The sequence below is a fragment of the Falco peregrinus genome, chromosome 1 (genome assembly GCF_023634155.1).
Source record: "Falco peregrinus isolate bFalPer1 chromosome 1, bFalPer1.pri, whole genome shotgun sequence".
Lineage (NCBI taxonomy): Eukaryota > Metazoa > Chordata > Aves > Falconiformes > Falconidae > Falco > Falco peregrinus.
The window spans coordinates 58,157,501-58,183,945 of NC_073721.1; the positions used below are offsets into that span (position 1 = coordinate 58,157,501).

Here is a 26,445-nt window from a genome sequence, read left to right on the forward strand (position 1 = left end):
AGAAAATACTGACTGCTTGCAAACTAGGCTCCCTGCCAACTTTTAGGCAACATAGCTGTTGCATAATGAAGGTTCTCTCCACTCTTTGTCTTCTAGTGTTGTTCTCTACCATATCAGATCATTTTAGATGCCAGGAAAATCAGTCTCTGCCCTAGTTTCAATAAGCATTTTGCCTTTACCTGTTTTTTCTTTGTCTCTGCAGCCTCTGTCTGTTATGTCAGGAAGTGATGGCTTCAGCCAGCCCTTTACATAGCAGTGCCAGTAGACTTTGTTTAAGGAGGCAAAAGTGACACATTCTGGTGCATTCAGCAAAGGAAGAAAACTGACTGTTCTCTCTGCTGTAGGAAGGGGAGAAGATGCTCCGTGAGAGGCACTATGCCCCTGAAGCCATTCAGTCCAGACTAGAAGAAATGGAAGAGCTGTGGGAGGAACTGCTAGCAAGTTGCCAGGATAAACAGGCCAAGCTGCAGGATGCTTACAAGGTATATGCAGTGATGCCAGTGGTTGGGTCTTGGTGTCGTTTCCAGAGATGGCACAGCTGCCTTGCTACACATCTCATCTACGAGTGTGTCACTTTATACAGTCAGACCTGATTCCTCAAGACCATTAGAGCAAAGAAACTAAGTATGGACTCACTGAATGGAATTGGCAGGAGAACTGGAGATCCCTATGGAGGGAAAAGGATTTGTAGGCTGTGGTCTGTTCTGCTTTCTGCTGCTCGTTTAGATCAGGATTCCAGAGAGGGATACTGAGGGAAAATGTATTCATTGAAATATGTCAACTCTCTGCATCTATCCCGATGGCACCTTTTCTCCAACACACTGAGAAGGAAGCCCACAGCTGCTTTTCATTCTTCTAGCTCCAGGCACATGACTTCTCATGCCTACAAGTTTTGCATGGGCTGTCAGACTCTCTTTGGGTGTAAAATAGAGCTCTCCCTTTTAAATGGCTTCCTTTTAAGGTACTGTGCCCATCATTTTTATTTGTGCAACACAAGATTAGCTCTTGATGTTCTTTACATCTGTTCTTGCGTTCACTGACTGAATTCCCTTCTTCATTTGAACAACCGTCATATCTGGGAAGGGTTCACTGAGCACTGGGAAGCTTCTCTGTGTTTGTGTGTAATTCTTACTGGAACTGGCCAAGACTTTTATATCATATTGTTTGTCCTAAAGGTTTAAACGACGTTTTCTTCTTGCTTGTCCTCAGGGCCTTCATTTTCAGCGAAGTTTAGAGGATATGGAGAAATGGTTGGAAGATGTGGAAAATGAGTTGAAAGCACCATACAGTAGCAATGATCTGGTGGTTTTGAACAGTCATTTGAAGAAACAAGAGGAACTGGAGGAAGATATTGCTGGACATAGGGACCGGCTGCAAGAGCTTGTGGTCACAGCTCAGCAGTTCCAGAAGGAGAAACATTTCCTTGCTGATGAACTAGAAGAGAAAGTAGATCAACTGGTGCAGAGGTGTGTGTCTGGCCTGTCTCCTGCCATCTTCTTCCTACTTCTGTCAGCCTTTTTCTTCCCTGCATATTTTTTCTTTCCTTCTCTACATCATACTGAAAAGAACATTTTGCATTCATTCCTTATTAATTTGTGATCCTCATTGGGTTCCCTTTAAAACCCGCAGGTACAAAAGTCTATGTGATCCCCTGCAGGAGAGGCGTGGGAGTCTGGAGGCAAGCAGGCTTCAGTACCAGCTCTTCCGAGATGTTGATGAGGAGTTGGCCTGGGTTCATGAGAAGCTCCCCATGGCTTCCTCGAGGGATTATGGACAATCCCTGGCAACTGTTCAGAGTCTACAAGAAAAGCACCAGGTAATGTCCTGTGAGAACCATTATCAGTCTTTGGAATTAAAGCCAGAACATGGTATTCAGTTTGCCTCTGGCGAACTTCATCTGCTGTGCTTCGGCTAACAGGAGGCATGATGCCGGGGATTACTCTTACCCATGTCTAACAGTAATGACGTATTTTGAAGGATATGTCCATGACTTGGCAACATGAGGGATTCTGTGCTGCTTATCATTGCAGTGGTGTAGGTACCACACCATATGCTTTTCTGTGGACAAATGGGCTCTTTCTGTGAACTGAGCTCAGAACCTGGCCTTTGCAACACAAAATAGATTTTACAAACCATTGTGCATGCTGTCCGAGCTTCTTTGAGCAAGAGATGTCCTAAAAAATATTCTTTGAAACTCACTAAGTACATCCAAGCAAGTTCATTGCTTAGATGTCTCAGGATGAGCTCCCATGAAAACATCTTTCCCCCAAACCCTTTCTGCTCTGAAGGGAGGGAGTTAACAGGATATTATGGTGATCCTTAGCCGACCTTCATTCCAGTGGTAGCTTTCAAGATAGCTAGCTGCTGGGTTATTTCACAATATTCAGATGGGCCATCAGAGGAAGGAGTGCCCGGAACACTGTCATCTCAAATACCAGTTGAAAGGTGGGAGAAAAAGAAAAAAATTCCTGCTAAAAGTTTCCAGTAGCTATTGGTATTCAATGTTAGCAAATGACAGCCCGTTTAAGTGCCAGGTCAAGTGCCTCTGGGGAAAATCTGTGCCATCTGCAATAGAGCTGGGAAAGACAGAAGATCTTACAAAGTGGGAGTATGTATGAGGTATATATGCATATATATACATATATATATATATACACAGAGAGAGAGAGAGAGAGTGTAAGCCCAAGTATATTCATTTATCCCAGTTAATGAAGAATTATAGAATGTTTTTAAATGCATCTTTCAGAATATTCCTAAGTGAGACCCATAGGTATATTCTGAATAGTTTGCACTTTCTTAGATATAATTCTCATACTTGTAAAAATTCTGTATTTAAGAAAGATGCAGTTGATGACTTTGACATTAGACAGTAAGAGCAAAAAGCTTGCTTTATCATGATAAAAGGTATAAATTATGAGTTGATTGACATGGTAGGGAAGTAATGAGGTTCACAGAAGAAAGGAATGTTTGAGCTGAATTAATCTGAGAAAATATTTGGGATAACTGAAAAAACAGTGGAGGTACTGCTTTAGGCTGCAATTATCTTTGGGTTAATTGGCAAGGTCTCAAAATATTTCAGTGAACTGTGAGAATGGGAGATATAGACCATAATACCAGTGCATGATAAAATGCCAATTCTTCCTGCCATTTTGCTTATTTTCCCAGAAGCAGTATTAAAATATAAGCTTTGAATTCTTGATCTCTTAGTAGCTAGAGTCTCTACATTATTTTTTTTTTTTTTTTTTTTAGTCTTCCTAAATGCTGGCTTACAGGCAAACAAATGTCAGAGGTAACACAACAGTCAAGAATTGAATATACTGTTAGTTCCACCTTCAATTGTTTGTCTTAATGAGCCAGATTTGCAAAATTCAGTCCTTGGTTTGTTACCACAAAAGAGATTGTGTATGAAATGTATCATACTAAAAAAAAAAAAAACAACAAAGCAAACCCCCAAAACTTTCTTGCAAAATTGCATTTACATACAAATACAATATGCATATGCACAGCTGCTTGGCTTGGAACAGTTTTGCCCTCATTCCCCTCTCCCCTGTTGTTCTTTTTTTAAAAATCTCTGTTGTTAGAAATGAAGTACTGTGAATGCATGGTCCTAAATGTTCAACTGCAAAGTTGTTCTTCCTGCTGCTAGTTTATTATTAATACATAGTACAAGATGTTTTATAATCTTTGCCACTGGATTCCATTCTGCTGGGGTCAGATACAGTGTCACTTTTCAACAACATAGTGCCTGTCTTGAAATTAATAGGGGGAAGTTAAAGGCAAGATTAGAATCGGAGCTCTTTTCCCGCCAAGTCTGATACTTAAGTTGAAAAAGCAGCTCCTCTCCTGAGAGAGGGTGTCTCTTCTACATTAACACAGCACTGCAGTCTAACTGCCTGTTTCATAGCTATGAAAATAAACAGAACAATTAAAAAAACATGGTGGGGTTTGTGCTCAAGGTGCTCAGGCATAGTTAGCCATGGAATGCACGTCCATCCACAGAGAATTTGATGTCACGGTCCTTGCCCACCAGGCAAACACCATATGGTTTTAAAATCTACCAATCTTCAGAAATTAATTTCAACTAAAATCTGTGAGAACTGGCTCAGGCAGTTTTATTCTCTCCGTGTCCTCTTGGCTGCCTGGTGGTATGTGTACCCACCGTGTTCGCAATGGCTGTTGTGCAAAGCTGCATCTTCTACAAAGGCACTGGGAAGTGATAAATACCGATGAGCAAGTGAATTGATTGTTCTTCCCTAGACACTTTTTAATTCAAGAAACATTGTGTAATGGGGTGCAGTGGGTATATTCTGGAATCCACAGATAAGAAGTTTGTGGTTAGAAACTCTTCCTTCCACACTCTGAGGTGGGTGCACACCAAGGTCCAGACTTCAAGGCTTTATTTGATCTCTAATCACTCCTTCACCCCCAAAACCTCCTCCAATCTGTGTTGAACATTGACTCAGACTTTGCACCACTGACCCATCTTTGTGTATGGAAAACAAATTAATAATGGAATTACATGACCACATTATCTGGTATAAAAATCTTTATAGTTTTGGTGGGGGTTTTTTTTGTCTTGTCATTTTACTCTTTACTCTTTCCAGAATTTGGAGAATGAGATAAGTAGCCGGGATGCTTTGACCAAAGCAGTGCTCAGTACAGGACAGAAACTGGTGAGGGGAGGCCACTCAGCCTCTCGCAAGATTATGGAGCGTCTGAAGGAGCTCGAGACTTCGGTAGAAACCTTGAAGGCAGAGGCTCAAGAGAGGAGACAGCGACTCATGCAGTCATATGAGGCCCACCTCTTCCTGAATGAGGTAAAGATGGTTTCCGAGACATACATTTTGGTCTTTCTTTGCTTAAAAGAATCAACATCCTTATTGTTCAATGGATGCAAGTGCTGAGATCAGAGCAGAATTCATACTGTTCATATCTGGTAAACATGAATACAGTGGAGGAGTAACATTTATGTTTCCAACTAACTGCAGTGAGGGATAATTTCTGCGTTCTGGGTAGAGATTTTTTCAAATAGTGTCTGCTAGATTGCCCTGCAGGAAGGCACCTAAGCTGCTGTCCATTTTCACTGATGTGTCTATTTGGGCACCACTGCTTTCCAGTTTTCTTTGTCTTGAGCTAAATCACAGCTATGTACAGGCTCATCCTGGTGTTTTATGCAGCTTCTGGAGGTGGAGGCATGGTTGGCAGAGAGGAGCTTCATTCTGGAGATCTCCGATCATGGGAAGAATGAAGAATCCACACAAGCTTTACTTCGTAAACTTGAAGCTACCAAGTTGGACATGGATGGTTTCAGGCCCCGGATTGAGAAAGTACAGGAGACAGGTGCCAGCTTAATAAACAAAGACAGCCCAGAGAGGTAGGAAAGTGAAAACAGACTTCTGCTCCAGGTCTAGTGGAAATGCCCAGAGAAGGCATGTACGGAAAAGTTCAACCTTCAGTAGCTGTTTGATGGCTCATTCACAAATATGACTTCAGGGGACATCAACCCCTCCTTCACCACCTTCACACACACTCAGGCCCTCAAAAGCTTGATGATTGTTTTCATGACTGTTGTTTTTTAACAAAACACCAATTAGTGCAGATCATCATCTTTGTCCGTTGTCTATTCCCAGGAGCTGTCATCTAGTTCTCATTTACCATAAAGGTTCAAAAACAACTGGGCTTGGGAAATGAAATGGTTTTTTTTTGAATGACGTTTTTGACAGTTTGCTGGTTTTCATTGCCAGTTTGCTTTTAGACCCTGGGGAGAAGGAAGTGAAAAAAGCAGCCGTTCTTACGACATACTTTAATTTCCTAAACTAGCTGATTTTAACAGCTTGGCATAACTCACTCCATGATGTTATATAGTTACTTCTGTATTTTGAAGGTGTTGCAAATTCAACCTGTCAGAAAAGACAGTGTTCAAAAAAGCCAGTAAAACAAAGACATATTCTGATTCTTGTTCTCTGCAGTCCAGCCATACTTTCAAAGCTCCAGAGGATCCTAGCAGACTATCAGTCTCTCCTACAGAAGGCTGAGACCCAGAGAAAACGCCTGCAAGAAGAATTCCAGCTCTATCAGTTTGAAAGAGAATTCCAGCTGGTGGATGCATGGCTTTCCAGTAAACAGTCTGTAGCAGAGTCTGATAACTATGGGCAGGACTTAGATGATGTTGAGGTAAAAGAAAATAAAAGGTATTGTTTGTATTGTGTGGCAAAGTAGGAATATATTTGCTGCGATTTTTGTGTAGCTGCTGACAGTGACTCATGTTACAGTGACAAAAGCTAAGCTAACCAGTTATCTCTGCAGCAAGAACACAGACTTTTTTCTGTCTACTTATACAGGACTCTGAGGTAGCATCCTCCAACAGAAGAAGTAGGTGCATCAGAAGGTTAGCTTTTTCTTAGGATAAGGTGAGGTCACCACACTGCTGGCCCTGATTATAAATTTGACAGGGCCTAAAAAATTTGACATGACCAAAGCCATGGTCTTGTAACAATTTCAGTGGAAAAACACTGGGATGCAGCATTCACACTTTGAGCTGCTGATTTAAAGGACAAATTTCTCCTCAGAAAGGAGGTATAGGTATAATTCATAGTGTCCACTCCTCAACAGCTGCTGCATATGTGGACAGCCAAACAGGTTGTGTTTCTTAGCTTTTGATCTGGGTGGCATCTGCTTGTCAGGATGTGATTTTTCTTTGAGACATAAATTGTTAAATGATCAAGACAACAGATGCTTTCTTCTGACTCCACATCATCTGAGTTGATCAAGTTACTTGCACTTGTAGACTGCAATACACAGCTTTTGTGTACAGAGAAAGTAATTCCTTTTGCCTCTCTCATAGATGTAAGCAGAAATTCTTGTGTCTAAGTCTGTGTCCCCATTTATCCTGCAGGTGCTGGAGAAAAAGTTTAAAGATTTTGTAAATGAGGTGAAGCCTCTGGGTCACCCCAAAGTTGTCTCCTTAAATGAATTAGCATCTAAACTAGAGAAGGAGGGCCACAGCAAGGTGGACATTATCCAGAAGAGAACAAAGCAAATCAATGAGATGTGGGAGAAACTGTGCCATGACATCCAGACAAGGACAGAGGTAGGAAATACATGAAAAACTGGGCCATTGAATTCCCTACAGTTTCCCATGTCCTTTTTCCTTTCGCAGAACAGTGTACTGCTCATGTTAAAACACAGGGTTTATAAGAGCAGCAGGTGTATTCTATTCTGTTCTTTCTTGATCCATTTGCCTTTATAGCCACTGCTTACATTGGCTGCTTTACTGAACTTCTTCAGCTTATTAAACGAGATGAAAGGTCTCCAGATTTTTTTGCTGAGTTATTTTAAGTCAAAGAAGGGGTGTGGGAGAGAAGGTGATAGAGGACACAAAGCCAAAACTTCTACCTTTTGGCAGCAGTTAGCTGTTAAATCAGTTCATCCCCTCTTGTGAAACTGCAGTCACAAATGTGTTTGGAAAAGCAGAGAGAACACATAGAACTCAGCATTTTTACTTGCTTTAAAGAGAACGTAAAATGTCAGATGCCCTCAACTCTTTTCTTCATTCTTCACTACTGTTACATACACATTTTGCTTATGAAGTAGCTCAAGCCCACTATTGTCTGTTAGTGGCAGTAAAGGCATTGCAATTGTTAATATATAGTTTGAATGTAAAATCGCATTGGAACATTTTTCAATCCTCTCATTTCAGAACACCTAATTTCCACTTAACTCCTCTTACTTTCACTGTTTGTAGTGTAGGCCTCTATTCCAAGCAAGGTTTTTGGACACTTTCTATAGCTGAGAGCTTTACCTTTAGAGGGTAATGCATGCTCTCCATCTTGATCATTCATTTATGTAGGGATAAATTGTTCTTTGGAGACAACTGTATCTTTCCATTGTCAAACAGAACTTGGAGAAATCAGGCTAACTTGAATGCCTCACTTTCAGATGACAATTGGGAAGGGGTTTTTCTCCCACTTTTGTTCAGTCTGTACTGCATTAGGACATACTAGGGTTGCCCTTTTTTATGCTGCAGACATGATATATAGTATTACAATTACATTGTTTCTTTGTTCCAGAATCTAAGAGCAGCCCAGCAAGTTCACCGGTATGATCGCGATGTGGATGAAGTAAAGGGCTGGATGCAGGAGAAAGAGGCAGTGGTGGATATAGAAGATTATGGATACGATCTTCCAGGTGTACAGACACTTCTCAGCCAGCTTGAGGGTGTAGAGGTAAGGGGATCTGTCATGAAGCAGTGGCAGAAAAGCATAAATGACAAAAAAAGGAGACTGACGCTTGATCTTAAATACCCTCAAGTCTTGCTTGCAGGCCAACAGAAGATAAATTTATTGCATCCTGAAATATTCTTTGTGCTTCACAGAAGCGGTTTTCCCCCCCCTGTTTATAATAATGTGGTTTTATATAATTAATACTTTTGCTTCCAAGGATGAGCTCTTCTAAAATTTATTCCAAATTGTTATTGTAATTGCAAAGGTGTCATCTGAACTACAAGAGACTTCAGTTCCACACTTTTCAAAATATTCAGTCGTATTTCCAGCCTCTGTGCAGCCAGTGCCTAGAAAACATGCACCATCTTTAAAATCTGCTTTTGGTAGATATAAGTAGTGACTTGCACTTACAATCCATTCTGTCTGTTCCAGAGAGATCTAGGAGCCATCATGAAAGAGCTGGAACGGATTCGGGGAGAGGCTTGGCACCTCAGCCGCACATACCCTCAAGTCAAGGAAAACATCATGGAGAGACTCACAGATGCAGAGGAGTGCTGGGAAAACCTGGACAAGAAGTTTCTGCAGAGGAAGGCAAGACTGAGCCAGGCAGAACAAGTCCAGCTCTACTTCAATGACTGCAGGGAGCTGACGTACGTGTTGGCTCCTCGAGTTTGGCAGTGGGCCTTATTTCTTGTCTTTCCCATATAGGATTCTCTAAATTACACCTGTCAGTTATTTGACTCCTGTCCCAGGTGCTCTGCAACTTGTAAATCCCTTTGGATACATGGCATCTTCTCAACAGCACACTTTCACAACACATCAGAGGTGACCATGCCACTTGCACTTCAGCACAGCGTGCATGACAAACCCACATTTTTAGACTATTTCCTAGACAGTCTTGGAGAATTCAGTCACTCTGGATAGCTTGGGTAGTCTCACAATTCCAATTGGAAACATGTTGATTCTGTAGGAAGATGGGGGTGTCTCGGCTAGGTAGTCATGTAATTTGTACACCTGCACAGACGCCAGTGCCTGTTTTTCTCAGATTCAAAGCAGCTACATTAAAGATAACCTTCTAGAATAGGTTAGTACTTGCTCAAGTGCTGAAAGTGTTTTGCCACATGTATTTAATGCCATTGCCTATATGCATACACTCTTCTGTCCATTCTTATTAGGGGTCAGGTTTCTGCAAGAATTGAGTTGCTGGGAAATTCCATGGCATATTTTTTTTTCCTTTTTTGGTCCGAATTAGAACAAAATGCTGAATGTTTAAAGCATCTACAAAACACAGTTTTTAAAAAAAGATACGTTGAGCTAAACATCTCATTTTGTTTAAATCAATCATGCCAGAGTATCTATAAAGAGAGATCTAATGTAAAAATTGAAATAACTAATGGAAATATGCTATACTCAGTGGCAGGCCAACATTAAAATAGTATATTTTATCGTTTTAATGTCCTTTTCTTCAAAAATGTATCATTTTTGATGGAAATTGTGTTTTTAAATAGGATTACTCACAGAAGAAATACGGATGTTTTTCATTCACTGTAGTTAATGAAAGAGTTAAGCCATGACACGAATAGAAATACAAAGACAGTGAAGTGGTTACCTCTGACTATTGGACATTTACCATGCCAGGGGATAGATCCTCAGCTCAGGTAAATCAAGGTGCATTGGTTTATGCCAGCTGAGGCTCATGGAGTAGAAAATTTTCCTTAAAAAGTATCTACCACTACGCTTCTTTGCATGAGTGCGCTGTATGCATATGAAGTACTTTCATGCACGGTGATAAACTCAGGTGGACATCTGAAAGTCTCCGTGTCCCTGTACCATGTATAAAAGTACTGCGAGTGCATACAGCCTAGGCACCTGCTGTTAAGGTTCTTGCTGAGGATCTGAATGTACAATGTATGTATAGATGCTGCAGCTGCCTTTCTAACAGGCTATGTATTGAAACAGCACTGGGAATATTGTATCGGGTCATTGAAGTCCATAGATGCATGAGTGAACCTTGATCAATTTATTTGAATGTTTGTCTTTCATGTGCAAATAAAAGACTGTATAAATGTATCCACAGCCGAGGGAGGTGGGCGTTCCTGAGTACACAGCAGACTTGTTTTTTACCCTTTTTGTCTCTATTCTGTAGGGCCTGGGCCAATGAGATGCACGCAGTAGTGATGTCTGAGGAACTGGCAAATGATGTCCTGGGAGCTGAACTGCTTATCAAGCGTCATGAGGAATACAAGCGTGAGATAGAGAAACAGTGGCTAAAATACGAAGAAATGCAGCGGGCAGGAGGTGACCTGATGAAGAATGGACATTTCATGTCTGTGGAGGTGTGTTGATGAGTTAAATATTTTACAAACGAGTGAACACAGACAACATTAAACAGGCAGGAGTTGCAGCTGTGTCTGTCTTTCAAAATAAAACAACTGAACAGGACAGTCAGATTCTCTGTTGTTAAAAGCTGTGGACTTCGTTTGACATGTAGAAAAATAATACACCTTTTAAAGTTCTTAGTGCTCTAAAAACTGATTTTGAAGCTGACCATAAAAGAACAGTCACTGCTCGGCGAGGTGGGTAGGTATCGCTATTCCACAGAAAAGATGTGCCTCATAAATGAGGTTTTAGCATTTAGTTAACCAAGACTTAAGATAAAATGCATCACAATGCAATCAGCTATAGGATGCAGTGATGTCCCCAAGTACACCAGAAGATATGTAATTCTTCAGAAATGTTATAGAGCCAAAAGAGCAGGATTGTTAACATTTCTGTGATCCCAATTGTCTGTGTGCTTTTAGACTTTGACCTTTGCAGTGGTCCCAAGCTTGTCTCGGTATTGTGTGTAGATTCAGAGATAACACCATCAAAAACATCTCCAGAATTTATGCAAAATTACTGTGTTGTAGAAAGAATTAGAGAACTGTACACAGTTTAAGACTCTCCATTGTTATAAATGGATGTATTTGTTGAATCTGCTGGTTCTCACTAGTTCTATGATACAAATTGCCTGGGTATAAAGCTTCATCATGGGAAAGCATATTGCAGGATATTGGTCATACAGTATGTGGAATATGCATACAATTATAATATATGGCTATACAACATACAGGCTAAATGAATGCAAGTAAGAAAAATGAGAACTCAGACATCCTTCCTAAACTATGTTAACACCACAAAGTTATCTAGAGGTGATTTTCTGGATCATGAGGGCAGATTACACACTAGTTGGCTGCCACCTGAAAATCTGGTTGGGTTTTTCACCTCCCGGCACTGCAAATGTTATTTTTCTAGATTGAAGAAAAACTGTTAGAGCTGTTAGAGCTGATGAAGAAGGTAAAGGAGAGCTGGGACATGAGGAAAGAGTTATATGAAGAAAACTGGGAGGTTCAATTGCTCCGCAGAGAGCTAGAACAAGCAGAAGCATGGCTGGCTGCCAAGGAGGGCTTTCTTTCAGATCCTAGCTGTGGGGTGAGTAACAACAGTGCAATGCTATTGAATTGCCTCTTCGCATATACAGTCCGCTTGGAGCATGTGTCGGCTTAGGCCTGAAGTTAATCACAATCTAAACAGCAATGCACCCTTGAGACGCCAAGGGGCAGGAGCTCTGTCCTCTTACAGAATGAGCCCAGGACAGTTGTTGCGTTTGACATGGTGATGGGCTGTAGGAGGCGGTGGCTTCCAGGGTGTGGTAGAAGGCTGGGGGAGAATTCCAGACCATTTTTTCATGTAATAACTGGCAGAAGGTTCGGTTTTCCCTGCCCTGTCATGCTGAGAGCCTGTTTTGAAAAGAAAAAGGGTTTTTCCCTGTCTCGTGTAGTAGACTGTTTTGCAGTAGAATGTTTTGCACAGATGGCTTGATAGCTAGCTTGTAAATTGCTATTTAAACACCAGCATCCGTAGTTTTGGTTTTTTCTCATTGTTGACTGTTTTCTGATGGTTTGTAAGATGGTGGTGTGGTTTAACCCCACAGGCAGCTAAACACCACACAGCTGCTTGCTCGCTTCCCCCCTGGTGGGATGGGGGAGAGAATCAGAAAGGTGAGAAAATGCATGGGTTGAGGTAAAGACAATTTAATAAGTAAAGCAAAAGCCACCCCTGCAAGCGAAGCAAAACAAGGAATTTGCTCACTACTTCCCACTGGCAGGCAGGTGTTCAGCCATCCCCAGGAAAGCAGGACTCCATCATGTGTAGTGGTTACTTGGGGAGACAAACATCACCACTTTGAACATTTCCCCCCTTCCTTCTTCTTCCCCAGCTTTATACGCTGGGCACGATATCGTATGGTATGCAACATCCTTTGGGTCTGTTCGGGTCAGCTGTCCCGGCTGTGTCCCCCCTCCCCCCCAATTCCTTGTGCCCCACAGCCTGCTCGCTGTGGGGTGGGGGGACAGGCAGAAAAGGCCTTGACTCTGTGTAAGCACCGCTCAGCGCTGCACAGCAATAACAAAACCACCTCTGTGTTATCAACAGTTTTCAGCACAAATCCAAACCATAGACCCATACTAGCTACTACAAAGAAAATTAACTCTATCCCAGGCAAAACCAGGACAGATGGGAAAACAATGTCATAAATTCAGATATTGAAAATTATCAATTTCAGCAAAGAACAAGACAGAGGTTTAACGCATGTGTTGTAGGGCAGGAATAAACCCTATGCCTAGCACAAGCTGGAATCCAAGTACTTAATCTGTATGTAAACAGTTATAGTTGGAAGCTGGGGTATCAATGGCTTCACACAAAAAAAGAAGGTTGTTATTTGAGCTCTTTTTTTCATGTATAGGAGACACTGCTGACCTTTTTTTTTTTTTTTTTTTAAAGTGTAAATTAAGATTTTTCACACACTACCAGGGGTTTAGACATCGAATTACAAAAATTTCAGCATCATCATTTGGCTAAATAGAATGGGCAAATCTGAAAATCTTAGACATAATCTCTTCTGATGGATTTCCATATCTGATCGTTTTTCCATTCAGGATTCAGTGTCTGAAGTAGAGGAATTACTGATGAAACACCATGATTTTGAGAAGATGCTTGCAGCTCAGCAGGAGAAATTTGCTCAGCTCAGCAGGAAAACTAAGGTGAGAAGTAGAAAGTTGATGTAGAAGGTATGAGACAGGATGATGTGGGTCCCTGAATATTTGGGGCTCAGTCACACCATGTGAGAATGAACTCCTGTGCTGAGGTGGAGTAAATGAATAACCAGAGCTGAGATATTGCAGATACGGCTCTCTTTCTCAGCTGTTCTACATGGATCAAAAGCGTCCAACTAGCTTGAAAAAGCTCTAGTGGAGAAGTGGAAGCTTTCTTCTTTCAGGACCAGCAAAAAGGATGCGTAGTGCACATTGCTGTGTGATAAACAGGGTGATCCCTTGCTACATGGATGGAGAGTTGTGATTCGTTCAGGGTTTCAGTAGGGAGAGCTGCAGCCACCTGACAGTGCTGGAGGATAGCAAAGGGCTGAAAATAAAGGGAGGCCAAGGCAGAAATAAGCCTTTTTCCTCCTGGCATCAGAGTTCCGCAGTAGACTGTATTAAGTACCAGAAATATCCAGTCAGCCTCGCAGATGCTGTTGCAATACGTTTTTAATTTTCCTGAAATACCCAGCAAAACATCGCTTATGTGTTTGGCCTTAGGTTAAAAATTAGTTTAGTTGAGCTGCCTTTTGTTCAGTGATTTGCAGATTGGCTGAATGAAGGGACAGAGGTCCTGCGCTCTAAAATCTTCCATGAGAACACCCCTGGATACTCACTGTTCCTACAGCAAACTTAAAAGAAGTAGTGCCAGAGAAGAGTAGCATAGATCCTCTAGCGCTTATTAAAGACTGCCTCTAGAAAACTTGGCAAGGGCAGGGTTCACTGTATTTGTGATTAATTGCCATCAGTATTCATGGTCTGGGCAACAAAATAATGCTTAGCACATAGCAATTAAGATCAGTTCTAACTCTAAGGATGCCATCGGAGGTACAGGCCTTAAAATTCAATGCCAGGAGACAGTGTATTTGAAAAACTATCCCCGCTTAAAATAAAAATATCTTAGGTAAGTACCCATGAATGCAGTGCAGGTCATTTAAAAAAAAATGTAATACTTGTGTCCTGCAGAGGGAGATCAATCTTCTGAGACAAGTGGACACAGAAGAGAGTGAGCAGAAGGATAAAGGCAAAGTTGTACGGGTTCCCTCTCTGAAAAGAAAAACATCTGACAGAAGGAAAACACTGCCAAAACCGATAGAGATAGAGAGCACACCACCGCTGCCATCTGTGCCCTTACCCAGCCTGTCCCAGAGGGCCCCACTTGAAACTGTTTTCTCCCCTGTTGAAAAGTCTCCGTCAGCATTCCAACAAGTCACTGCTGGGGGAGTCCCAGAAGTGCTGAGCCACAGCAAAACAGGAATGAAAACTGAGAAGAGACCCAGTGAGATTATCGCTTTACCTACACCAAAGATGGTGAGCCCACAAGCTACATCTTCGGAAAGTCACAGTTCTTTAAGCTCTCCTTTATCTCCTGCTCCCATAAACCAGCAGTGCAGCAGCAGTTTGTCAGATTCATATGCCACAGGCCTTTTATCACCGCAGGAAAAAAGTGCTAAAGGCTCCTCTTTTTCCAGCCTGCAGTCAAAACTAATGGCAACTCCACCGGAGCCTGGCCAAAGGTCACTAGATAAATCACCAAACATACTACTGTCTAACTCCTCTTGGGAGAGATTAGAGAACACATCTTCGGTAAGTCCCGGGGATTCCTGGCTCTCTCCTCATGGACCCGCTAGCTTGTACTAGTTAAAGTAAGGAAATACAGGAGGTTCCATGTGAAAGTCATAGATAGCATTATAACAGTGGGCATTGCAGTGGATGCAGTCATGGATCCAAACAGCAAGAGGCATTTTATATGCCTTTGTAGTTAATATGCTTTCCAAAAAGATGGTTGACTGAAGCAGCTAGGTATAGCTTAAAAGCATTTTTAATTGGCTCTGTTTTATAGCCTAGGTCCTGGCAACCATATTGGTTTCTGTTTTTTCTTTCCCAAACTGGAGGATATTCATGCTGCTGAATACTGAGCAGAGCACTTCAACAAGAGCCAGGAGATGCTGTCTTGCAGAGGCCAGGCTGCTGCCTCACCCATCCCCTCTGTGTGAGGCGGTGGTGCTTCTGTCCACTGAGCGTAGACGTCAGAGAGAGGCAGGGCTTAGTGGCACCCTTGCCAAAGAGCTGACCGGGGGCAGGACTAGAACCAGCAACTCCTGTTTGCTCACCCTGGTGGGAAATGCACTGCCTGCTCATGGACAGGTAAAAATTGTTCCCTTCCCCTCTTGCACTTTGCAGAATGTGTTTGTTACGTACCCAAGCGTACCAGTACAACACTATACATTGGTGTAACTCAGTATTATTGCAGGGGTGGTATGAATAACTTCAGCAATTTAAGTTGTAACTTGTATTTAATAATATAATAGAGCATAATTCCATAAAATAATAATCACAGAGCAAATTGCATGAGCATTCTCTTCATTTAGGTAGTATATCAGAGATGTGACTGCAACCTAGAGAGGATTCGTAGCTGTGCTGTGAATGTAAAGGCTAGAAGTAGTAGAGGTCAGTTTCTCTGGGTGGAATTTATCTAGAAAGACCTTCAGGAATTGTAACACTTGTTTAAGGGCCATTTTAAAGTTAAAACAACAATGGTTTTGTGTGTGTCAGGTTTCTGCAAGTCTTCAGCACATGGAGGGTTTCCTAGAAAAGAGAGACCAGCTCCTTCCAGGAAGACAACAGGTAGAAACAAATGCCATCACTTTGGGTTAATTCATCTTTCCTTGAGTTATGGGAGTTACATGAGTTATTCCCTGACATGGGAATCATGCAGAAGACTATCTTTCTACATTTAATGGATTTATGAACCAGAGCCTAGGCTGTATGAACATGTTAATTATGTCCCCCTGATTATAAATACAGATGTCAATATGTCAACTGAGTTGGAGATGGGGGGGAAATCAGTGTTTTGAAAGACAAAAATGCAAGCTTCAAGACCCTGTACCAGCATGTGGTGGTTTGTTGGTAGAGGAAGCCCTCACTCCCATGTTCCCAATACTTGTGATTTCTAACTGTGCTAGAAAAAACTAAGGTTTTGGTTTATCTTTGAAGAAGTGGTTTGCTTAATTGAGAGCTGAATGAAAATCTAAATTCTTATCCCAGGAAAGAATGTCACTTCAGGTCAGTGGGCTAATGATCATAACAGGGCAGGAAATTTCTAATACTCACCACCAATATGTAGACATCTGAGTGTTTGCTGAGGTATCGCACGTGAACAAGTTGTCTTGGATTGTTTCTCCCATATAATGTTTCCTCTGAAACTTCTAACTTGAAAGACCTTTTTAAAAAATTGAATCCGGTATTGATTCCAGAGACTTCTGGAAGAGAAATTTTTTTCCTCTCTTGTGGATAAGCTGAACATAGTCTGCTGTGATACTGAACTTCCATCTTACCAAAAAAGGGAAGTTATGACTTCTCTTCCTCAGGACTGTTTCCTTCCTTTTCTCTGAATGACCAAATTGTCAACTTGATTCACTGGCCTAACAAAATAAGAATATACTCAAGTAATAGGATCCTTCATCCAGAAGGGCCTGAAGGCACAAGGCTAACCTTTCAGTGGCATGTAGGTGGGGTAGGAAATAGCAGCTACTTTGCAGTGTCCAGGAGCGTTCCACTGGGGTTAGTTCAGGAAATGAAGAGGAATTCAGCAGCCACAGTAGATTGAAATCGCATGCTTAACAAAACTAGACTGTGACCAGCAGGCCAGGGCCAGTGTTCCAGCTGGGAAAAAAGTGGTGCTTTTAGTGGCCAAGAATAGACATAACATTGATTACCTAGATTCTCTCAAAGATGTTGCTGACCACAACATGGTGTAGAGCTTGCTTGCACTAAGTTATGTCATTTGTTCAGTCCTGACTCACAGAGAGACCCCTCCTGAATCACCTATGCCAGAAACTACAGCAGGTTCTGTTTTTGTAGGGGATGACCATGGCTAAGAGAGCTCTTGTGATCATAATTCGGACAGCTCCAGGCTTCCTGTGAAAGCTGCACATGAAAGATTTCACTACTCCAATAGGATATGTAGCTAACAGTGGAATTTTGTTACCATTTTTATTCATGTAGCCAAGCTCAAGGTCTTGGAAATGCTTCTACGTGAAACTTGACGGATTGAAGCTTCATGTGTATAATGATGAAAAAGAAGCATCTAAGGTAATTTAGTTTGTGAATCTTTCTAGTAATCTCTGTGTTTAGCTGTGTAAAAATGCATTTCAAAGAAAAGATTTGGTTTGAGGCTGGGGTAATCGGTTCTATGTCAAATGTCAGCTGAGTGAAAATTCAACAGTTACTGAACTGATACGACCTGTAAGAATAATAAGCTTTCAGAAATCTTCAAACATACTCCTTAAAAGTAGTATCTTATTCAAGAATTGCATTTAAGGTATAACACAATAGTCCATTGTCCCTCTGGGGATTTTCCTATTCAGCGATCCTAGTTGTAAAGTTAGAAGCTGAAAAAGATAGTATGCGTGTGTAGTCAGCATGCAGGTTGGTATACAATTGAATCCTAGCAGAAATGACACAGAAGACATTTTGTTTTAATTTCATCCTCCTTCAGAACGTATCCGCAGTCCTGTCCCTCAGCATTCCCGGTGCCAAATGTGAGAGGCTGGTGAATTACATCAGGAAAGAGAATGCCTTCATGTTGCAGTAAGTCTTGCAGAGAAGTGCACTAATAAAAGCCTACGCAGCTAGCCATATGGTTTACTTGCTTGCAGACTCATAAGACTATATGTTGTTAGGAGATGTAACTGAGAGGTCTTACAGTGCTTGCCCCACCCACAAGGACAGAAGGTATAAGGTAAGACTAGCTAGAATTCACCTCCTGCTATCCTTATTTACAGGCTGAGAGATGGGGCAGAGTATTTCTTTGCAGCACCTTCTCGGGCACTGATGGAGGACTGGCTGCAATTACTACAGAATAATATAGGTACGTTCCCACTTCCTTCAGGAATGAGCTGTGCTTTTAGCAGGCGGTGGTGAGAGAAAGGGAAGAGAATAAGAAGGGGTCGTTAGCCTGGGGCAATTTGAGCTGTCCTCCTTGCTTCTTCAGACAGCAGTATACAAGTCACCTGCCACCTTGCACTGTAACGACCCGGCAGGAGGGTGCCCAGGGTGACTTGCAGAGCAACCTTTCAGTTGTACTGCGGCTGACATCGGGTTATTGCCCGGGAGGGGCCTTGCCCAAGGGCTGCATTCATCCTTTTACTAAGGAGTTGCTTTGGAGCGTGATCAACAGCTTTTCTTCTGAATCTAGATCTCTTTCTGGACACCTCACTAGGCAGCAGCTTCCTGGAAAGGAAGCCAGAGCACAGTTATAACAATGGTGTTCAGAGAAAATTGTTACGGACCCAGAAATAGCAAACTCTGCATCTAACACTACTTCAGGAGAGTTTTATTTGTGTTCTTTGACTTTACAGGACACAGTAACAGATCACATCCCACAGTGGTGGTGCAGCCTTTTACTTCAAGCACAGAGGCCTCCAAGAAAGGACTGTGGGAGTTCCCAGGCAGAGAGACTGCTGAAAGAGTAACCAGCAAAAGCTCACTCCTGAGGTAGGGGCTCTGTGCTGCAAGGCTGAGCAGTTGTTGGTGCTGTTTGTGTTTGGGTGGTGGTCACCTACAAAGGGAGACTGTCCTGAGGTCAAAAAGTCCTGCTCTTCTGTCATGGATGTCACAGAAACGGCGGGGCTGGGGCAGTGCCCGTCCCCCTGCGCTCGGCACGGGTGAGGCCGCCCCTCGAGCCCTGGGCTCAGCTCTGGGCCCCTCACGGCCAGAGGGACACTGAGGGGCTGGAGCGTGTCCAGAGCCCGGCGGGGGCTGGGGGGGCTCAGCCTGGAGAGGAGGGGGCTGGGGGGGCCTGGTCGCTCCCTGCAGCTGCCTGACAGGGGCTGTGGGCAGGGGGGGTCGGTCTCTGCTCCCACGGAACAAGCGACAGGACAAGGGGAGGTTCAGGTTGGATATTAGGAAAAAATTCTTCACCGAGAGGACTGTCAAGCACTGGAACAGTCCACCATCCCTGGAGGTATTTAAAAGATGTGCAGACATGGCACTTAGGGACATGGCTTAGCGGTGGGCTTGGCAATGCTGGATTAACAGTTAGACTTCACGATCTTAATGGTCTTTTCCAACCTAACGATTCTACCATTCTGTGATTCTAATCCAGTAAAATATATTAGTCTTGAGTATGGTCCATCCTTAATTAATTTGTGCCATTTCTGATGTGCTACAGCCCATTTTTCAAATTGGGCCTCTACCATAGGCAGCCCTATCTTGCCTGTGGTTGATGACTTAAAATTGGGACACACAGAGGAACTCTCATGTCATCTGTTGTAGGCACCAAAGTTACTGAAATGAAGTATCTGATCTGAAGACAGGGTTACCTGTATGCTCAACGGGGTAAGACTTGTTCCAGCAGATGAGGGTATCAGAGCAGGAGTCTGCAACAGGTGCTTTGGATTTTCCTCTGAACATTCTCTCCAGCAGGGTCTGAAAGGAACCCCGCCTCCAGTTTAGGGAGGGTTTGACAAACCAGTTGTCAAAAGTTGCATTGGTGGAATACTTCCCTCAAAGGCTGTTTTGGGAATCCAGACACAGGCATGGAAAACACAGCTGCAGCCAAATTCAGGAATTCAGCCTGTAGTGTAAATCAATTTCTTTTGCATTTGGAACCTGTAAAAATCTCACAGGCCGTGACGTGAAATCCTTAGTCCCTCTGCCTGGTAGAATTTTGCTGCTGAGCTAGATGCCCAACAAGTTCTTACATGTACAGCGTGACTGAATTGCAGCTGATCTTCTGGTGATGCATGTTGTTGACAGGAGAACGCCTTCCTTCAAAATCAAATTGGAGAGAGAGTCTGCAGAAATTTCCAGAGATTTTAAGAAAGATGGGACTGCAGTGACACAAGCCTCCATCACCACTCTAAGCCTAGAACCAAGTAGCAAGTAGTAGAAGCAAGAAGAGAAAAATGACATTTGCCTCAGTGAATACCAGACCTCTTCACCATTGTATCTTAACCCAGCCCTCTGGAAATGTATTGATATGTTTTAAGTTAATCACACCACTTGTTTTAATTATGTATTAAATCTAGTAAAGCCATTAAATATAATTAAACAGGACTGCATCTGGTATAATTTTGTGTATGCAGTGGCTCTGTCACCCACGCGTTACCTACTCCAAGTTACCTAATGGAAGAGCGGAGACCTTTAAGCCAGACAGCTCAAGTGAAGTGACTGCAAGACAGAAATGGGGAGCACTGAGCAGAGCAGGAGGCGTAAGCTGCGAGTGAAAGCTGCCTCCTGCAAGTAGCTTTGCAGATAGTGATGCGCAGGATTTGAGAGGGTTGGACACCACAGAGGCAGAAGTCTCAAAGGGAACGTTTGTTATGTAATTCCTGCAGTGTTTTGTAGTCTCCACAGTCTTTCATTTTTTACAACACATTAACCAACAGTTCCCTGAGTAGTTGCCAGTTCTTTCTGGAGGAGGTTACCAGGAAAAAAATTCCTGCAGTGTTACTCATTTTTAATGGAACCTCAAACTGAAATTATGCCTGAACAGTCAGTCTTTTGGTGTAAAAGGAGAGGAAAAGCAGAACAGCAAGGAGGAAGTCTAGTTCCTAGACCACTGCTGTCAGAAGGACCAAAACCTAGGTTAACAAGAGCCTATTGGGAAATTGGATGGAGTAGGATTTATATAATAGTGTTTTGGGGGAAGGAAAGAAGCGTGTCCTGTAGCATGTTATCTGTACGAAGTCTCAACTTACCCTCCTTACACTCTTGGCCTTTTGGACTGTCCTCCATCTTACGGGCATGTCCTCGTCACTCCTGACGGGGGTTGCTCTGCTGGCACAGCCGCTGGCGCAGTTTGCTTTGTTTGCGCGGCTTACTCGTACTGATGTGGCGTCCGCTCTGACCACCGGGTGTTTCAGCAGAGCTGCTGCTCACAGTCTGTGTTGACAAAGGGGCGTGTTCTGCACCTGGTGCTGAGTTTTGCACTTTTCCTTGTTCAACTTCATGAGGTTTCTGTTGGTGCAGTCCTCGAGCTTTCTTGATGTCCTTCTGGCTGGGAGGCGGGGGGCTTGAAAAAAAGGCAGCTCGTGAGATGGAAGCCTGTCGTGATTGTATGTATGGCAAATGTTAATCAAAGAATGAGTCTGGGTTTCCAAGCATCCATACCCACAGCTAAGCTGGGGCTCACCAGTCATTACAGGGGCAATGCCTTAAAGCATTTTATGTTGTTGTGTGGTTGTCTCAGTATTTTCCCTAACAGAGTGATGTAGTGGCCCGTGTTGATCTCAGCAGCTGGACTGCCCAGGCCTCGTGCTGTTACCACTTCTGGCTTCCTGAAGCAGAAGCCTCATGCGCTGTGTGCTCCCAGCTGCAGGCTCCATCCACCTCCACACGGCTCTGCTTGCCTCACCCCCTACACCTCATTTCGCTTCGGTCCTGGCTCCGTGCAGGGCACTGAGGAAGCAGCTTGGGTGGCTCAGGCTGTTGCTTTCCACAAGGCATCAGCTGCCGTTGCTCAACAAGAGTCTAGTTGCTGCCAGCAGTGACTGCTGGCTGTGTGGCATCCACGCTGGGTGCACCTGAGGTGTTTCAACATTGTTTATCCCAGAGGAGCTTTCCCAGAGAGGCTGAGGGGAGATGCACACCGTGCTGTGCAGCAGCAGGAGGACTGGCCTTGAGACGCAGCTGCAAGAAGGCATGCTCAAAGACAAAATTACCAGCCCTATTCTGACCACGTGTCTTCTGACAGCGCTGGCTGCCAGGAGGTGGCCAGGCACAAACTGAAGCAATGTCGTGTCGTTTTACCTCGGGCACTGAGATCAGTTTGGCTTCCCAGCCTTAACCCGATCGTGCTCTGTGCTCCTTCGCTTCATTCTCACCTTCCTGCTGCAAATAACTCTTTTACCTCCAGGAACTGGTTTATATCCCTTGAAAGTGGATTTCATGGGATATATTTCCTGTCAGCAATGTCATTACCATTATTAAAACTGCTGCTTCCATCTACCCATGGGTCCTTTAAAGCTCTGCGTAGACTTGCCATGCTGCTACACTGGTCGGCAGTTTTATCATTTCATGCAGTTTTATGCTACTCGGTGCTTGTATCAATCAGTTGTGAATGCTTGAAGCAGAAAGCTAAAATCCTTGCACAAGCTATCTTGCTGCCTGAATAGAATATGTTAGCATTAGGATTAAAAGAGGCGGTCACAAAGGATGATACCTAAACTCTTCCTCAGCAGCGCTCTGATACGAAGCTGTGTGCCGTTTCTGGGCCAGAGGGCTCTTGCCTACTTCCTCTCTCCTCTAGTACCGAACGGTAAATTGTTCGAAGGCTTTAGGAAATCCCATGCATCCTTAAATACGGGGCATCACAGAGGTGCAACGGCCTAAATGTTTGTCACACATTTCCCAGCTATATGTGTGACGGGAACCAATCCTGGGTGCCCACAAAAAGAAAATCTGAAAACCAGTGACCACCCTAGAGCAGGCATCTAGCACAAGCACTGCTAATACAACTGGGAAAAACGTAGTCTTGTGTTTAAATATGTAAAGACTTCCATGGGTCTGTTGCTTCTTTGCAATAGTTTATTTTTCATTAATATATTATTAAACAGTTAAAAGACACAAGCAAGCAATTTCTATAAAGAGTAGCTAACAACTATAAGAACAAATTTTTGTTTCCTTTGTGTTTGGCAGCAGATAGCAAGCTCTAGATTTGTGGGGATTTTCCAGCATAATGTTCATATGAGCGCAGTGATCTGGGGTGCAATTTGGATGAGGTTTTTCATGCATGCATTCACTGTCGGTGGTTAAGCAAACATAACACCAGAACAGCAAGACCGTTTATAGACATGTCATCTGCCTTTTCGCTCACGCTTTTTTATGGTGAGATGTGGAGACGGCTTTCTCCTTGCGGCGCCCACTTTGGTTTTCATGTGCTCCACTCAAGCAGCCGTTTGGCAGCGCGTGGCACGAGGCGGGACCGAGGCAAGCAGCAAGCGCACGGCCTTTGGGACAAACGCACGGTGCTTCTGCGACCCATTTCCTCAGACCCTGCGGACATACCGTGGGAAACAAGGCCCAAGGAGCAGAGCTGCGCGCAGGTCGCTGGTCAGCATGCACCGCTGCAAACTGTGCGCCGTGGGTCGGTGGGGTTCAGGCTCTGCAAAGCAGCATGCTCCGAACCGGAGCCCAGGTGCGCTTCGAGGGACAGCACGTGCCAGCCCCCGCTTCCCAACAAGCTCCATGGATAAGACTGTGCCCGCTGTGGGTCTGTCCACCCTGCAGCATCCCCCAGCAGCCTTCGCTGTCACAGATGCCCTCCAGATCCTCCTGCCACACCATCAGGTCAGCAACGTTTTCCCTCAGTCTCATGCTACAAAAACAAACAAAAAAAAAAACCCCAACCAAAACAAATAAAAAACCCACCCTACTCTGATGGGCAATGATACAGCCCTCACATAATTTAAGGGTCTGAAATATAAAAACAGACTTAAAAAAATCCTATTATTGTTTAAGACTATATGGGCCCTCAAGGGGCACATGCTGGCCTGTGCCTCTGGGCTGCAAGGTTGAACAGGCAGACCCCTGTTTCCCTTCCTTTGTCTAATTTTGGATTTCAAGTAAAACTAAGTTTAGATATCAAGTAAATTTCCAACACACAAGAAACGTGTAAGATTTTCCTTGGAGGTTCTGATGAACATGCTGTGTTTGGATTAAATAAGCCAGAAGCAGGTCCAAATCCTTCAGTGCCAGGAAGTCTGGAAACTTCTCTGACTTCTGTGGAGCTCTCTCACTGCTCAGCGTCCTTCCCTACCATCTTTTTAACATAGTGGAGGGCTATAAAGATGTTCCAAGCTCCTAATTCAAGGCAAAGTCTCTCACCGCACGCCAAAGCAAATGAAAACCAGGTGTCATTACTGGAGGAAAACCTTCGGAAAAAAAGAGGTGTGATAAAGAATTTCCTTTTTTTTAATTTGTGCTCTATTTTAGTGCATCACCTATTAAAAATACCTTGTCTATGATATTAGGGGTAGAAGACTGTAAAGGGAAAAAGAACCTCTATATGTGAAAAATGCAGTGGCTATGCATTCTGTTAGCGAGTTATGTTATGCTACATTCAGTCTGCATACGTAAGAAGCACCAGCTTATGTCTCAGTCACAATTATTAAATTAAATGTACTTGAGTCTATGGTAATTAGGCACCTCAAGTTTCTGGTATCAAAAGCTTGTTTCAGGCTCTTGACATTCTAATGCACAAAGACACTACCCATATAAATTAATACAATCACTCATGCCTTATGCAGAATTTTTCCTCCAGCCAACACTCAAAAGAACCGTACTCACTCCTTGTAGCTAATGTTCTCTCTCCTTGAAATGTAACTGCCCCCCTCGTGGCAGTCTGGAGCAGCATTTCTGTGCCAAACTCTTGCACGGGAATGGAAAAAAGGAATAATTTCTAAATCAGCAAGGGGAAGGGGCCAGACAGAACGCAGTTGTCAACATTGCAGTCTGGCTGTTGTTCACAGATATATGACTCTTTGGCCTGACTGCAAAGCTGAGCCCACCCATTCAGTGCAAATTCTAGTTGCTCAGCCTATCTGAAAATCTGGACATTACTGAATGCAAATGGCCAGGACTTGGTTTGTAACAAAGCATTAAAAAGACACCGACAATGGGCTCAGGACTGAGGGACAGGCACAGATGAAGAGCTATCACTATCACCACCACCATACGCTGTAACATCAGGGAGATCCTCAAGGTCTCTGCTAGCCAGAACCCTAATTTCTTAACAAGACCACAGTGTGAGGCTCTCATGGTCTGAAAACTCGAGGGAAGGAGATTAAATAAACCCTTTTGAAAGCTAGGATCTTGAAGAAGGCAAAGATGAGAAATGTTATGGTTTTCTCAGTTCCCTGCAAACAGTGAATGCTGTGGTTGCAGTGTGACTGTGACATGTTATAAAGTGACTGTGATATGTTGTAATGTGACTGTCGTAGCCTTCAGTGGGGAACAGTGCGAAAACCCAGCCTAGGGGTATCCGGCTCCAGAATGGCCAGGGAGATTCCCAGTCCTGCTGCTTCTCCTCCGTTCTACGGCACTCCGGAGTGCCTGGAGGAGCAGGTCTTTGTTATTGAGGATGTTGTATTTGCTCAGGTTCACAAGTTTGTCAAAATTTTCAGAGGAGTAGATTAGCCTAATGAGGTAGTAGGGTGAGCAGTTGTTCTCCAGATTCACTTTGCCTTCTTCAATCTCTGAGTGACAGCGCTTTACCCCTGCAGAAAAGACAAAAACCACCATGACGAGTTGAATCTGGAGCACAAGACACACGGTGTTGGAGGGGACCAATCTACTTGGCATAACCTGCTGTGAAAAACGTCCTCCAAGAAAGATTGCACCCCGCTTCCCCCCAACAGCTTGGAAAAGCCATTCCTGGTCAGCTTCCCCAGCTGCTCCTCCTTCCCCCTCCTGCTAAAGAGCAGCCCTGGGGATGCCGCAGCAGGGGGGCACCTTCCCCTCATCCTGCCCCTGCAGACAGCCATTCCTGGGCAGCGTGCCCCTGGGTCCACAGCCTTTGCCAGTCCCTGTAATTCTGGCTCTCAGACATGCCACACACCTGGAACACCTTCCCAATTCTGTGATCAGGCCTTGATTAGCCTGGTGCAGCATGGGGAGGTGCTGAGGAAACACAGCACCCCACATCAGCCTCTCAGCCTTCAACTCCTTGGAGTTAATTGTCCCTGTTAGGTCAATCTTTTGGTTGGACACCCTAATTACCTTCACCAGGCACTTCAGCAGCTTCATACTTTCCGTTCTACAAAATGTTAAGAGCTAAATTTTTGCCTCTGTTTTTCACTTATCTCCTTGCAGTCTGAACCAAATATGCCCAAACCACGAATGTATTGTGAGATGACTGTCAGCGGGGCTACAAACGAATGGCGGAGATACTCCCTATAGCATCTGCCAGAACTGCATGAAAATGACACATTAATTTTGCTTGAGACATTACGGGGTTTAGTCTAACCTAGCGGTTTCTGGGCAGTGTGATCTCAGGGCGCTGGGCACAGGCTATGACTAGAAGTATTAGAAATGTCCAAGTTTTGCTCCACTCGGCTTCCTGATATTGCAACCCACCTTAT

General features: G+C 43.6%; 2 protein-coding genes and 1 long non-coding RNA gene across 13 annotated transcripts in view; 1 reads left to right on the forward strand and 2 right to left on the reverse strand.

Moving 5' to 3' along the window:
- The window catches only part of SPTBN5 (spectrin beta, non-erythrocytic 5), a 99,183-nt gene extending 78,764 nt beyond the window's left edge, over positions 1-20,419 (forward strand). The window contains exons 49-67 of the mRNA XM_055806530.1: positions 345-482; positions 1,210-1,466; positions 1,630-1,816; positions 4,605-4,817; positions 5,178-5,374; positions 5,970-6,174; positions 6,896-7,090; positions 8,070-8,225; positions 8,655-8,872; positions 10,369-10,558; positions 11,517-11,693; positions 13,199-13,303; positions 14,324-14,944; positions 15,914-15,985; positions 17,366-17,452; positions 17,859-17,950; positions 18,145-18,230; positions 18,721-18,856; positions 20,120-20,419. Of these exons, the coding sequence (XP_055662505.1) occupies positions 345-482; positions 1,210-1,466; positions 1,630-1,816; positions 4,605-4,817; positions 5,178-5,374; positions 5,970-6,174; positions 6,896-7,090; positions 8,070-8,225; positions 8,655-8,872; positions 10,369-10,558; positions 11,517-11,693; positions 13,199-13,303; positions 14,324-14,944; positions 15,914-15,985; positions 17,366-17,452; positions 17,859-17,950; positions 18,145-18,230; positions 18,721-18,856; positions 20,120-20,249 (3,462 nt within the window). The 3' untranslated portion in view covers positions 20,250-20,419. The remainder of the gene's footprint in view (positions 1-344; positions 483-1,209; positions 1,467-1,629; positions 1,817-4,604; positions 4,818-5,177; positions 5,375-5,969; positions 6,175-6,895; positions 7,091-8,069; positions 8,226-8,654; positions 8,873-10,368; positions 10,559-11,516; positions 11,694-13,198; positions 13,304-14,323; positions 14,945-15,913; positions 15,986-17,365; positions 17,453-17,858; positions 17,951-18,144; positions 18,231-18,720; positions 18,857-20,119) is intronic.
- On the reverse strand, positions 1,721-14,729 carry LOC129784607 (uncharacterized). Its single transcript, XR_008747531.1, has 3 exons — positions 14,655-14,729; positions 12,354-12,422; positions 1,721-1,798 (listed from the first exon to the last, which is right to left on the reverse strand). It is a non-coding gene; the product is annotated as an uncharacterized LOC129784607 (long non-coding RNA).
- Positions 20,420-22,883: 2,464 nt separating the features above from the next.
- The window catches only part of LOC101922643 (cytosolic phospholipase A2 beta), a 52,350-nt gene continuing 48,788 nt past the window's right edge, over positions 22,884-26,445 (reverse strand). For all 11 annotated transcript variants that reach the window (XM_055795178.1, XM_055795201.1, XM_055795175.1 and 8 more), the window contains one exon: positions 22,884-25,581. In XM_055795178.1, coding sequence (XP_055651153.1) covers positions 25,337-25,581 — 245 coding nt within the window. In that variant the 3' untranslated portion in view covers positions 22,884-25,336. The remainder of the gene's footprint in view (positions 25,582-26,445) is intronic.